At 52.0% G+C, this 14804-nt stretch overlaps 1 protein-coding gene across 9 annotated transcripts in view; it reads right to left on the minus strand.

Annotated features, from left to right (window-relative positions):
- Window positions 1–2185: 2185 nt before the first annotated feature.
- Window positions 2186–14804, minus strand: part of SRGAP2 (SLIT-ROBO Rho GTPase activating protein 2) — a 228253-nt gene continuing 215634 nt past the window's right edge. For 4 of the 9 annotated variants that reach the window (XM_045982174.1, XM_045982173.1, XM_045982180.1 and 1 more), the window contains 6 exons: window positions 13060–13139; window positions 10637–10817; window positions 8947–9093; window positions 5702–5740; window positions 5164–5488; window positions 2186–3086 (listed from right to left, as the gene is read on the minus strand). In XM_045982174.1, the coding sequence (XP_045838130.1) occupies window positions 2703–3086; window positions 5164–5488; window positions 5702–5740; window positions 8947–9093; window positions 10637–10817; window positions 13060–13139 (1156 nt within the window). In that variant the 3' untranslated portion in view covers window positions 2186–2702. Of the gene's footprint in view, window positions 3087–4449; window positions 4545–5163; window positions 5489–5701; window positions 5741–8946; window positions 9832–10636; window positions 10818–13059; window positions 13140–14804 lie in introns of those variants that run through there. The other 5 variants (XM_045982176.1, XM_045982175.1, XM_045982177.1 and 2 more) reach the window with 4 other exon arrangements.

Consider the following 14804-nt stretch of genomic DNA (forward strand, 5'->3'; position numbering starts at 1 on the left):
AGGCAAGCAGATCTGAGGAAGACTGGTCTCCCTAGGCCCTGGGTGGCCAGCTCCTTTTGGCTTTTCGGTGTAAAGATCACAGTGTGCAGCCTGAATTCCAGTTGGCCGCAGGAGCTCTGCCGAGAAGGACTCTCCTTCTGTGGGTTCCTAGTCCCCTCGACAGGTCAGTCTCACAGGTGTCAGGAGCACCACAGAGGGGAAGACAACGCGGCTCCCAGAGCTGGGGGAAGTAGGCGGCTGCTCACACACTGTCCAGTTCATGAGGCAAATCAGCAGAGGGACACTGACCAAGGGGATGGCGGACACAAGTCATGTACAAGGGCCGCAAGAGAAATAAGGCAGGAACAACCAAAGAGGCCCGAAGCATTGTCATTCAGAAAGCTTTGCTTTTTCTCAGAGAGGAGTATGCTCGGAGGAGGGGGGAAAGGGCAGGTGTGGGTCCCAGTGTTGATCGGTTGGAGCAAAAGGAATGTAAAGTGAAAGGCAGGGCTTCCATTTTCATTAAGGAAACAGATCCTTCAGTCTGAAAGCCCCGTTGGCTCAAGACCTGTGCAAGTCCATGTGACAGACGATGACAGGCCAGCGAACAGAGCAACAAAAGCCAAGAACCCAAAGGCCTGCGGGTCGCTTCTCACAGGCTGACTCACTTGACTGAAGGAGTTCTTCCTTTCTCCTTTCTAGCTCTTGGGGTAGTCGTCCTGGTGTGCCAGGTTAGCCTTTTAGTGATTAGCGATGCCCCCCAAAGCTGCTCTTTCCTTCACCCAGAATGAGGAAAATCCTACCACTTTCCACAGCACCAACTGCCACCTTCAGAAGATCCGAGAAGGATCTTCTAGGCTAAACATAAGGAAACTCAGATTTTCCTATCTGAATGGGAACCCACCACCTCTCTTGACCTACAGAAAGTAAGGCTAAAAGCATAGCTTTAAAGCCAGAAGATAAAAAGGAATGAGCTTCAGCTTTATCTGAAGGAGTTGTCTGAGACTCATGAAGCAGGGTGGGACAGTCCCCAGCCCTGGTACTGCCAGGACAGCGTGAAGCCAGGGAAGCTGGGACCAGGGGCACCAGGTTTAGAAACTGGATTAAAGTAGGCAAGGGCATCATTTCTGCTTTTTGGGGAGGAGAACCAGAAAAAAGGCCAACAGAAGGCCAAAATATTCAGCATCCAATTTTTTATTTTGTTAGATTCCGGTCTCGGGAAGACTTTAGAGCCCACAGGGCCAAAGCTCTCTTAGTTCTTATTTGGATTAAAAAACAAACAAACAAACAAACAAACAAAAAAAAAAAACCCAGGTTTTAAGGAGTAGTGTCTCTCTTTAATCTAACTAGGGCTCTCCAAGCCCCTGTTGGTCCCTGAAGAGAGATCTTACAAAATAACCAACCCAGAGGGGTGAAGTTAGGTTACATTTTCATTCGGGAACAATTTGGGGGTTAGCAAAGCTGAATTTAATTTTTGAGTAAGATAATGAAGTTAGTCTTAAATGCCCAAAAACAGTGGGAGGAAGAAGGACCTATTTCTCACCTTTTCCAAACCTGCCATAAACACAGTAAAACTCTCTTAAGACTCTTTACCCTAAAAGGAACCAGCTATAAAACTGTCTTATACAGGAAAGTGTCTTAAATGGAAAATGGCCCATCAGAGACAAAGACAGGAACCCAAGAAATGTCTATACATTCAGAAAAACTTGAGAAGTTCTATAAAAAGACTGGGTTGTATTCCTAGAGGATGGAGGATAGCAAAAGCAAACACCAATGACCAGTTCACACCAACAGAGAGAAGACAGAGAGAGAGCCCCCAACTCCAGACAGATTACAGGATCCAGTCCCATCCTGCTCAATTTTTTATGATGGAGAGATTTCAAAGGCTAGGTTCTCTGGCCCAGACAACAAGATTTGTAATAGAAACAGAGACCCCTGGTGGCTCTTTTGTGAACTGCCACAATAAGTTACAAAGAGACTGGTCTGCGACCAAGAGAGGCTCCACATGCCAGAGCCTAGAAAAAAACGTGTGTGTGTGTGTGTGTGTGTGTGTGTGTGTGTGTGTGTGTGTGTGTGTGTGTGTGTGTGTGTGTAAAACGAAGAATGGACTATCTGCGACCAAGAGAGGCTCCACATGTGTGTGTGTGTGTGTGTGTGTGTGTGTGTGTGTGTAAAACGAAGAATGGACTATCTGCGACCAAGAGAGGCTCCACATGCCAGAGCCTAGAAAAAAACCTCTGTGTGTGTGTGTGTGTGTGTGTGTGTGTGTAAAACGAAGAATGGACTATATATGGTTCTCTATAGTCAGTACCCAAAACAAGATGCCACTGAGAGCTGCCTTTCAGCAGCCAACCATCTGGTCAGGCATCCCCTGTGTCTGAGGGGACCGAGACGTGAGCCCGTGTCCTCGTGACTTGCCGTGCCAGATTTCACAGTGACCTGAAAATGGAGAAACCTATCTCTGGCTAACCTAAGAACAGTATGTACTGCAGCTGGCTGGATTACGACGACGGGGAGAAGCAGAGGGCAGTGGGAAGGGCAGGGCAGGGTGATAACGAGGGCTTCATTCTCAAGGTTTTGGGTGATGGGAAGGCTAATTCCTGCAAGAACAACTTAGAATCTAATTTTCAACTGAAGTCCCCAAGCTAGTTAAATAGGAAGATTTTTTTTAATAACAGTCAGTCCCTCCAGTCCCCTTGTCTAGAACAATTAAATTACATCCCTCAGACAGTACAAGACTTGTCAGTGGACTGTGGGGGAGATGATGAGTTGACACCAGGGCTAGTGGCGTTTGTTTTGGGGAAGACCGTGGGCTTGGGTCGTGTGGCTGGCGGCTTGACTGGGGCAGCCATCTTGACTGACTTGACAGGCCGGAAGGCGCAGGCGATGTCCCCGGCAGTGCTGGCACTGCGCTGGAAGGCGGGCTCGGGGTCCTTGAGGAGCTGGGTGTGCAGGGGGCTGGAGGGCTCCGATGTGGGGGCCACCACTGGGGAGGTTTTGAGGGGCTCCAAGGTGTCCAGAACCACGTCAGGAGTGTGCTTGACACTGCTCTGCCGCTCGAGCTCCCGCAGCTCGTTCAGGGCAGAATTCATAGTTGCCTCAATATCCTGCAAAACAGGAAAGAGGAGGTGAGGCCGGTGGAAGGAGAAGTCCCCGAGGATCCTATTTCAACAGCACAGGCCAAATCACGAAGAAACCAACTGGAGGGAGATGTCCAGATAATTTTACTTGGCCAAAATCCTTAAACATATGAATGTTCAGAATGTGGGGAAGGGGAAAAAAGGGATTTTCATTATCAGGAGATTTTTTTTCTTCCTTTAGAAAAGAGTGGCGGAGATGTTATTTTAAATCGAGTCCTCGGGTTTTAGAGATATGCACTGAAATAATTCTGGGTGAAATGACATATAATCCAGTGGAGGTGGGGAGAGTTGCTGAAATAAGAGTGGCCAGGAGTCTGGTCACGAGTATGTGGGATTTATTATCCAATTCTCTCTACTTTCGTGTATGCTTGGTATTGTACATAATAAACTATTTCTTACTAAGTGGTGGAGATGAAGTATGATCTTTTGTTTTCTTGGCTTCAAAGCCAAAGGTCGAGAAGGGTCAAGGGCTGAGGAAAGGTTCCAGAACCCTCGCCCTGAAGATTCATCAGGACACCTCCCCGCCACCGCTACGCCCACCCTCTAACCTACCCCACCAGAGAGCCCAATTTGAGGAAGCCATTTCCCTCTACCCATCACCGCGAGAGGGGACCGAAGAGCGACCAGGAGGGGGAGCCAGAGCCCGCACCGGGTGAATCACCAGGTGAATCACCTCCCAAGAGCCACAGTGGAACCACCTAGCTCTCAGGAAACAGCAGAACCAAAGACCCTCTGTCCGCAGCCAGCTGCCCCTCAGGGAGACCTCCCAGCTCCCTCCCCATCTCTCCACACACTTGTGTCCGGCACCCCCAACCACCACAGGGCTCCTCCTTGGAATCAGGCTCAGAGGGAAAGATGACAAGTTCCAAGCCAAGGCCCTGGTTAAGGTTCTTGGCCCTTACAGGGTGAGCTATGCTTTCTGTTGACGGTGATTTTCCCTCATCCCTATGATGTTCTCAAACCATAAAAATGCTCAGGAAGAACCCCATCATCTCCTCAGTCCTGCTCTGTAGTAGAGCCAGTACCGGGAACGTATTCTAGCTTCGTCTTAACACCTGGCTCAGGAGGGAGCTGGGAGGATTCCCAGGGTACAAGGTAGATCGCAGCCACGGGCTTCAGCAGACACGCAGGAGGAGAGCGCTAGCAAAGCAAGACATCGCAGGCCCGCTGCTTAATACTGGGCTTGCCGGGTACACCTTCCCTAAGCAGAGCATCCCAGTTAAGCCAACAGAGACCGGACGCAGCCTCTATTGCCCCCTGGAAGACGGGGCAAGAAGAATCTCAACTCAGTTGAAACATAGGAGGGCAGCAGGGAGCCCTTCGCTCCTACCTGGTCTAACGAAAATTATAGAGTTGGGAGAGGCGTCTGAGTGAACTGCCTGGAGCGACCCCGGAAGTCGGATTTTGAGAGGTGGGGCTGGATCGCTAATAGTCCACGGAAAACAGAGACTTGTCAGTGTGGTGCATTCGCGGAAGGAAGACCCCATAACCAGGGAGCTCACCGCCACTGCGCCTGGGGACTGGGGCTGGAAACCCTTGTTACCTGCGCCCCCCCCGTGAACCCAGGAGCTGTCGGTGGTCTTCCACCTCCCATTAGGGACCGGGATCAGCCGCAGGGAGCAGGACAAGGGCGCAAACAGGGTGACAAAAAACATGGCCAGCGCTACACCTGAGCCTCGACACTCACGCAGCTTCACAAAAGCCTACCAGGCTCTCGAAACCCGAAACTTGGGCAGAATGGACTCTATCAAAAGACGCTAATGTGTTGCTTTAAAAAGTACAAGCCTGGAGAGCCTGTACGTGAATAAAGAGTCTGAATTCTTTTATTCTGTCTTCGAATTCTTGGGGAGAGTGGGATAGACGAATTGCGTAGAGAGCTGCCTCCTCGGGTCCAGACGTCTAGCAGCCTCTGAACTCGGTATGTGATGCACAGACTTCCACGGTTTCAAGGCCCGTCATAATTAACGTAATTAACGTGGCGCTACGCGGGCACAACAAACAGAGATGTGCTAGCTGGGCGTCCAGAAGCCCCACCCCACCTTACCTGTGCAATGACCTCAGGGTCCACGGGCCGATGGTTATTGAAGCTCTTTGACCTCCCTGCTGTCACTGTCTTCCGGATCTGTGGACTGTCCAGCCGATTCTTCAGGGACGAGTGGCGGCTGATGGAGTTGAGGCTCCCATGCCCACTGATGGAACACTTATCTGGCCCTTCCTTGGGGAGACTCTGGCTCATGATGGGCTGGGAAGATGGGCGGCAGCTAGCCCCCACCCCCGGGGTGGCCGAGTCAGTCAGGGAACTACTCAGCCCATGGCTGTCGCTCCGAAATGTTTTCCGGATACTCCCAGATTCTGGCCTCTTCCTTTGCCTTCAATCACAAACAGAAAGGGCAGCGTGATCAGGGAGTCCTGGCCCTGAGAAAGCTGGGGCAAGAGTGAGAGAGGGGCAGGTGTTGGCATCCACGACTTCTGGAAGAGGGACACACGGCACGTTCTCTCCTTGGCCTCACCTTCCCTTGCTTTCTATGTGTCTCTGTTCCCCTGCCACCCCCAACCTGGGCAAAGCAGAAACAGATACTTACTTGGTGGTCTTGGGCTTTGAGTTCCGGAGATGTAAGGTGCTGCCAGGAAAAATGTCTGATTAAGTGAAAGTTTCTAATGGAAGACAGATGCGCAGAAAGGCCCCCTCCATTACCTGTTTTGAACAGAAACCTAAGGCCCAGGTAGGAGAAAAATCCTCACCATCACCAAGAAGGCAGGAGGAGAGTAGGTTTTTTCAAATTCTAGCATGTTTCTTAGTCCAAGTACAGGATTGTGATTATTCTGGGCTCAGGCAAGAGGCTGTTGTTGCATCTTGGGCAGACATGGAACAGAGTACTTTTCAAGAGGCTGCAGTGGTCAGGGCCAAGTTTGTGCCTTTTCTTAGGGTGGAAATACATCTACGTGACCCTAAGTCACCCAGTACTGGGCTGAACCCTGGCTCCGCACGAGCTTCCTTCAGCCTGCTGAGACTCTCCCACAAGATGGCCTGGCAGAATCCTAGCAGCATGGGTGTTGCCTACTGCTGAATAATTTCATTTTTTTCCTTGGAATCAGATTCACAAGGATCTAATCTAAGAAGAAATCCGACTTCTGCTTTGGGCTGGCAGCCGGGCAGCTCTGATCTCAAAACCATTAAGGGCCACGAAGGCTGAGGCAGGAGCTGAGGTGGAGGAAGGGAAGGGGTGGGACGTGAAGGTGAAGTGCTGGTCTATGTGGCTGAGCCAGTGTCCTGTGCCAGTCCTGGTCCTGTTCACTGGTCATTGCTTCTCCATCGGGGCTTGGTGTGGAACCCGGCATGTGCTCCCTGCAGCTGCCCGCTCGGGCCATTAAGCCCTGGGCGTCAGCCACTCTTGAGCAGAAAGAGGATGTTCTCAGAGTCTTATAAGGCCCGGCCGAAATGACTCTTCCCGGGTACCCCAAGTCCAAGGGCAGGCGGAAGCAATTACTCCCTCTTCTGTTCCTCTGTTCCTTCAGAGCTTCCGACGGTGATGCTTTTTTAGTCACCTGTCCATACAGCCTTTCCTTCACTGGACTGAGCGCCAAGGCCCAGTACCATCTTATTCGTCTCTGAATAGCCAGTACGGGCGCTTGGCACAACAGGGAGCCCTCGCTAAATGTGTGAAATGAAATCGAACGCCACACCCAAATAACTCTTTGCTGATTTTCTTTTTCCACTTGAGGATCACTGACTCACAGAGCTCAAACCGCTGAGGAGGCAGCTTATGGAGCGGCTGGTGTGGGCCAGGTCTCTGGCCAGGCCCCAGGGACAGGAGGAGAGGAAGGCAGAGTTCCTGGTTTCAAGATGCTCAGCCTGGCGGGTTATCCGAGTGCGGTCTCGGTCCTGGGAGAGACTAAAACTGCTGTGGGAGTACAGGACGCAGGCACCTAACTCAGGTCCCGAGGACCTTGAGGGTGGCAGATGGCTTTCCCCGAAGAGGTCAATCCTTGGGCTACGACTTGAAGGGAGAGGAGGAGCTGATCTGGGGAGAAGGGGGCAGCAGATGCAAAGGTCCAGGGGTGCGAGAGAACCCGGGGCCTGGGAAAGGAGGGACGTGTGGGGCAGGCAGGGAGGCTGGCAGAGCGGAGTCACTCCTCAGGACAAGCACGGCGGGGGGCTGCCACTGGCCCACCGATTAGCTGGCGTCCGGGGAGCCCGTGTCCTCCGAGAACCCCATCCTGACGTCACCAGGTAAGGAGCTCAAGGGAACCGCCCTGACTTTCTACCTGGTGTTCATCTTTTGACTATTTCAGCTATTATCCTGTATAATTTCTTGGTACAGATGGCATCAAATATCTGATCGCTTGAAAACATGTACCTAACTAATTATTTAACTCTCCCTCCACCAACCCCGCCTTGGTTTCTGGGTTAATTAGAGGCTTACAACCTTATGATGATAGGCTTATAATTAACACAGACTTGTAAATAAATAAGAAAATGTGATTAGTCCACAGTTACTTTTTACTAGCTCGCCCTCCCAGCAGGGCACCGGGCTGGAGGGAAATAAATAAATTCCTCATTCTTTTTTACTGGTCTGCCTTAAATCATACCTATGCTAAGTGAGCTGAATCAGCGACTTCACTAACTTGAGGGCCAAAGATGGAAAGAGCCACGTGCCCCGACCACTCCCCCTGCTACCGGCTGGTTGGAAGAAAGCCAAGAGATCTGGGCGAGCTGGCGCAGTTTAAAAACAACAAGCATCTTTTATTCTCCTTCCAGTTTCAGTGTCCAGAGGCTACGGTTAACAGGTTTCCAATGTGCAAATCATTTCATTCCTCCAAAGCCAGAGGGGAATAAAAACTGTACATCATCTGCAATCCGTATTCATCAGGAAGGCCCTGGGGCTTGTCATCCCGCTGGCACTGGGCCAAGTTTCAGGGTCTGGCGGAAAGAGGTCTGCAGGCTTTGGGACTTGGTGTCTGGCCCCTTGAGATGAGATTAGTTCTCCAATAACCTGAATGTCTCTAGGGGAGGCAGCAGCGCACGGGCGTGGAATCCCTCTAGCGGGCCAGACCGGGTGTGGGTGGAGTTAAGACCCTGGGATGGGGCTCACAGCCGCAATGAAAGCTGGAGCCAGAGTTAAGAGCCTGCCGGACAGGAATGGGAATCTGCAAAGGGACTAACAGGGGACGATGACACAGGGCTAAAGCAACAGGGAAAACACGGACAATTATTTCTACTGGTATGAAAGGGCAGAAGGGAGCTGGGGGTTAGGCAATGATGAAAGAGCTCAGGACAAAGCTTTCCTTGGGGGGCAGGGGCAGGCAGAGCGGTCTCCTTTCCTCGATGGAGCGAATGCCAGACAGGGCAGGAAACAGACGCGTGGTCTCTAAGTAAACCCCTCTGGGGTCATGTGAGCTTAGTGGAAGACGCACACGAAGTTGGATCTTTGGACAGAAAAGGAAGGGCCAGGAAGACATCAAAGACTATTATTCGGGGAAGAATTGGAAAAGAGAAGGCACCTGTGAGAAACAGTGCAAAACCAAGTTGCATAAAGGGACCAAAGCTTTGGTCAAGTTTTCATCATTAGCGGGGGCCCTGCCCGAGCTGAGGGACACTGCATGAGCCCAGGGTGGGGCGGCCTTCCACAGCGGGAGCCTGGGATCTGCAGGCAGGGCCTGGGGAAGCATCCTCAGCCCTGTCCGCCCTGCAGCAGCGGTGAGCACATGCAGTGTTAGGCCTGGGCAGGGAGGTGCGGCAGAGGCTTGGAGAGGGGCATGAGGCCAGAGGGTGAGGCTGGGTGTCGCAAGGCATTCAGGGGAGCAGAAAATGAAAAGCAGAGCTTACTTGTTGATGTTTGCAAGATAAATATCGGCTACATGACCCCCACTGGGACAGCTGGCCCCCGCTCTGGCTGTCACCTTTTCTTCAGGTGGCTCAGAAATGACCTCAATGTCAGACTTGGGGCTGGACCTCTCCACGACACCGTCCTCGCTGGGGGCGAAGGGGCAGGCAGGCAGGGAGGAGGGGGAAACAACAACAACACAAAAAGCAGTGTTAAATCGGCGAGATGGCCCCCCAACACACACGCGACCCCCGCGACAGCTCTGAGGCAGCAGTGACACCTGGCTGGGCTAGCTCTGCGCGCAGAGGCAAGGAAAGCTACGGGCCTTCGGAGGGTCATTAAATAAATATAAATAATCCCACTGCGTTTTGTGGGATGCTGTGCGGCCGCCACAAGGCTGAGCTAGAGGACACCTGGATTCGAGGCATCTGCCTTCGACCCCTCGCTGCTTTCCCGGGACAGCTGTGCCGGGGCCACCTCCTGGAGAAGGAGGCTGCCAGTCCAGAGTGCGGTTTATCTGTTGAGGTCCCGAGCACTGGGGGCCAGGACAGGCTGCTCTGCGCTGGCCCTGGAGATGCCGGCGTTGAGGCAGGACACCGCCACACTCGGTCGTCGTGCATCGAGCCCCGCTTATAGCGTCCAAGCCGGTCCCAGGTCATTCCACTGCTCTCCCGGCCCCTCTGGCTACTGATGACAAGGAAAGCCCCTTCTCCCCCACAATTCATCTTCTCTCGGTCCCGTAGTGAAGTCATAATGCTAAATTTGGGAGGGTCCTGTCCACGCACAGACGGCCACCAGGTTTGCGATGTTATCAACAGAGGGAGGGTCTCCCTGCAGAACGAGCCGGGGAGAGGCTGGGAGGGTGCAGACTCACTCAGGATATCAACCTTTAAAAAATAATATTAAGGGAAGGACTAAAAACACTGACAGTATCAGCATCGCATCCAAGGGCAGGGAGTTGGGGGGGGGGCAGAGGCAGGGCAAAGGGGCAAGGAGGCAGGCTGGGGCTGGGGGGCGGGGGGGATCATGGGGGCAGGGGAAAGTGCTCCTGCCCCAGAGACTTTGCTTTAAAGAGCAGGGAGCCACCCGACACCCCAGCTGATGAAGTCTCTCTGGGCCCGGTTCACATTCCCTTTGCTCCCCGAAGTCCTCTCCCTGCCTCTCCCTGTCTTGCCCCACGTCAACCTCATCTGGGTTAAATGAACTGGCTCGTTTCCACCAGGCCGCTTAAGCTAGATTTCTCCTAGCAAAGCAATGCATCATTTTCATTTGCAAGTGGAAAAGCGCCATCAGCGGCCCAACTGGTTGGGATGAGCAGAGTTTTGGGGTTTTTTGTTTTGTTTTTAAAAAGAAAAGAAGTAAAAATGTTTTCCCACTCTGAGCTTTCCAGAACGGAAATGTAAGTGGTCAAATAATAACCCCTCATTATCACTCATCAGGTTTAAGTGTGGATGAGCAGGAGAGCTGGGAAGTTTCCAAAATGACTAGTGGGGTGGTGGGTGGGTGGGGAGCGACTCGCAGGGGGAGGAGATGAAAACAACAGTCCTCCACGGAGTCTGGGTGGGGTCCTTCAGGGACCGGGTGGGCTTCCCCTGAGGGTCGGTCTCTCTCACCCTCCTATGGAGCCAGAAATAAAGTCTCACTCCCACAGCGCAGCCAGGGATGCCTAGAGGGCCAGGGGACCCAACGTACGTGTCTTGGACCACGATGTACTGATGGGGGATGAGTCCGTCGATGCCATTGTGCCGGCCTTCCCACCAGTCATCAGAAGCCCGCTGGTAAAGCAGCAGGGATGCCCCCTTCTTGAAGGACAGTTCTCGGGCTGTCCGGCCCACGTAGTCAAACTTGGCAATGGCCTCGATGGGCTCACACTCTGAGAAGGGCAGAAAAGAAGGAAACACATGTTGTTGGGACGCAAAGGCTCGGGAAACTGGGCAGAAAAGCCCAATTAGCTGAACTTACACTGGTGGGAAGATAACCCGGTGTGAGAACTAAGCCACGGAGGCTCGCTGGCTGAGGCAGGGATCCCCGTGCTGACTGCACCATCACCCCGAAAGCACGTGTGCGCCCTTTCCTGCCTTTGGTCATGCTGCTCCCCCCACCCGGAAGCTCCTTCTCTCTCATCTTCCTGACGAAGCACACTGAGTCACAACTGAAACAGCATCATTAAAACACAAAACAATACAAAGAATACTTTATTCTCTCAGCAGTTTTCCGTGCAAAAATGAACCACACGTGCATGACAGGAGTCTCGTCTTGCTTGGACACAGTGTGCCTCCTGGGAGAGCGCGTCACACTGCCCAACAGGCTGAGCCCTCCTCAGGGCAAATGGGAACTTCTTTGGTGCGTCCACAGCTCATAACGCCAAACCCTATCGCTGACCTCGTCCTGCTGCATTTGTAAGCTTCTTTTCTGATCATAAAATAACTCCATTAAATGCAGAACATTTATCATACTGTACTCTCAATACTTATTTATACTATCCGTTGCCCCTAGTAGACCATGAGCTTTTAGTCTCTGTAAGGAGAAAACAACTCAGCCAATCTACTTTCCACGGAGCAAAATATAGAAATATATTTTGTAGCTAATACAGGGGAAAACAGACATAAAAGTCATTTGAAAATTAAAAAGGGGTTTACAAATGCAGTGACTTTTTATTTTTGGGTGAGCTTCTCTCTCCTCTGCACAAAAAAGTACCTTTTTCATGAGCTTGTTAGGAGGAGTCAATAATCAGCAATTTGTAAAAGCACTAAGAACGGGGCCGGCCTACAGTGAGCACGGCGGCGTAGGCGTTAGCCCTGATTCTTAGTGTGTTGTCATTACCATTATCTGCGCTGAGCGGCAGGGGGAAGGTCAGAGAGCAAGAAGGCTCCCAGAAACCTGGACCCTGAGGTTAAAGTCGGTATTCCGAGGAGCAGACAGGAAGGCTGCCTATAGGCAGGACCAGCCCCAGCCAGCGTGATCGGTGGCCTGTTCCAGGACAGGCAGGCCTGGAGGTTTCTCTCCAAGAGGCCCACCAGAGAAGACCTAGCTAAATATCCCATCTCAGTTCTATACAGCCTTGGGCATATCACCTGACCTCTCTGGCCTCTGTCTGCTCAGCTCTAAAATAGCGGGTAGCTCTATTTCACTAGGATTAAGAGATAAGGCCTACAAAGCTTCTAGCAGGGACAAATTTCCCTCCTTCACCTACTCCCCTCCTGTAATGGGGAAGATTATCATACTGATCCATCTGACTTCGGCATCCAAATAACCAGCCCTAATTTTTTTCCTTCTCCTCTAAAAAGCTGGCCTAGGACTGTAGAATTCACAGCGAGGCAGAAAGCCGGGAAGGCTCCAAAGACTGCGCCATTTCGTTCTTGTGCCCAGAAAATTCTGAGGCCCCTTGTCAGCTGCTGCGTCTTCCAAGAGCCCAAGGGGTCCAAAAATGAAGGCACGGAACTGTTGGAAGGAGGGACGGCGTGCTGGCTGGACAGACCCTAATAAATCATGGGCGCTGCCGGGGAGCCCGCGGCGACAGCTGCACACCCCCCCTCGCCATGCACACCGCCAGGCTGCTCCGCGCTCACAGGTCTGTACTTTGGAAAGGGTCAATTTTTCCAGTCGGCAGGCGTGAAAGCGTGTGGTTTCTGCATCCTGAGTCCCACTCCCCTCTGGCTTGCTTCTGTTGGGTTCTTGGCACCAGATTCTCTATTCCCCAGGCCTACGGTTTTCTCAAATGAGCTCTCCTTGACTTTGGTCTCCAGCTGCCTGGCCAGAGTCTAGGCTGTAACAGGGGACCAACATCAGGCCTGTGAGACAGGCAGGCGAGACGAGGAGCTAGAAGGTGGGTGAGGGGCCGGAAGAAGGGGCAAGAAGCTTTAAAGGCTCTGCAAGGTCTAGCGCTCCATCTCCACTTTAGCACAGAGACCGTTCTCCTCGAGAGGGTGGCCTGTCGCTCCAGCGAAGGGAAGGAATGAAAACGAGACAGGAGAGCCCCCTGCCTGTCTTCAGAGGGCTGCTGAGCAGCAAGGTGCACTGGGAGCACAGGCTATATAATCCCTACCTTCTACTTCACCGTCCTCCCCGCCCCCACAATCCCGTGGCCCAGCTGCCCCAGAAGTAGCGGCCCCTACCGTCATCGCTCGTGTGGTGCTCTGTGGTCACGTCCTGGGTTGAGTCCTCAGCCGAGGTGGTCTCTCCATGAGGGCTGTCACTGCAACAGAAGAGACACGGGGACCTCAGCCCCTCGCTGACCAAACTCTTATCTTTTCCTTCACGCAGCTTCCTTGGAGCAAGGGCATGGAAGCCGTCTCACGCTCTCCACCTCCGGATTGCTCCCAACAATGATGGTAAAACAGAAGGCTCCAGAGGTTCTCTAGCCACTGCGGCAAAAACTATTTGAGACTGCCTGGGGCTTAGAATATCCTGAGACAGAGGGAACCCCTTTTGAACTTACAGAATAAGTCTTCGACTTATTCTCAACCCCTCAAGGGCTGTTTTGGGTGAACTAGTCCCTGGAGGTCGCCCACGGAAGAAAACAGTAGGTAGGCTTTTGCCTGGGACACAACAGGACCTGAAAACCAGCCCTGACACTCGGTAGCTGTGGGACCCTGGGCAAGGGACGGAATCTCTTTAAGCCTCAGCCACCTAAGGTTGATGGTCTGAGGCTGGTGGTCTGTAAAATGTCACAGCGTCGCCTGAAAATTCACGGAGACACGACAGAGTGGTCAGTAAGTGGTCTTCCTTTCCTTCATTCTCATTTTGCTTATGTCTCTAGGCTTTGTGGTTTGGTCTTGCGTGGGTGAGAGAGTGGGAGGTGAGTCAGAGGGAGACGAAGAGTCTGCTGTGGGCCGGACTCTGCGAGAGGGCAGGGCATGGAAGCTGGTCAAGTTCTTCAACAGTTGACGGAGTCTAAAATCATCCAGGGTTGAGAAATGAGAACGGTCAGGGAAGTTACCAGGAAAATAATTTCCACTCCTGGTCTCTTGCCTTGTGGATATTAGAGTGGATGGAGATGGGCACCAGGAAATTCTAACTTCCTGAGAAACAGACAAAACCCCCATTCATTGCTAAAGCTTCTTCCTCTGGCAGTTGGTAGTAACAAGGGAGCCTTTCCAGACAATTCTATGGAAGCATTACCATCTCCTCTACCCACCACCTGGCCTCATGATTCCTACCTTTGAGCCTATAGCCTTTCCCTCCCCTTGGGATAGGGACAGGTCTTTCACTCCAGAAGGTTCCTCAAAGACTAGGGGACCAGTTCAGAAGTCAGTTCCAAGGAGGCTCTCCAGAATCCAGAGAACTTTCTGGGAGAGCATCAACAGGATTCCTCCTTTTTTATTTTTATTTAAAAAATTTTTTTAACCATTTCCTGAGCACTTAACTACCAGCAAGTCACTGCTCTAAGCGCATTACGTGAACTAATTTATTCATTACAACAACCCTATGAGACAGGTAGTCTTGGTCTCCCATTCTATAGATATGGAAACTGAGCCACAGAGCAGTGATGTAATTTTCCTGAGACCACAAAGTTAGGATATGGCAGATGAGTGTAGGAAGGAAGGAAGGAAGAAAGGAAAAAAAGAAGGAAGGAAGGAAGGAAGAAAAGACCCAGAGATTCTTCCTTATCAAAAAATGTGGGCACAATTTTTCACTGTTTACTGGGCCGAAAACTCTGATGAGCTTCATAACACTCTAGAAGCCCTCGGGGCCGCAAGGGCGCACAGGGCAAAGGCCAGTTTCCTCCAGAGTTGCAAGTGTAGTTACGTGGCCATCCACGAAGGCAGCAATTCTCCAACTTCAGGGTGTCCTGGACAGCCTGTTAAAAGTGGACTACCTCACCCCCACAGTTTCTAAGTCTCGAGGGCCGGGCGGAGCT

This window comes from Meles meles, chromosome 17, assembly GCF_922984935.1.
Source record: "Meles meles chromosome 17, mMelMel3.1 paternal haplotype, whole genome shotgun sequence".
NCBI lineage: Eukaryota > Metazoa > Chordata > Mammalia > Carnivora > Mustelidae > Meles > Meles meles.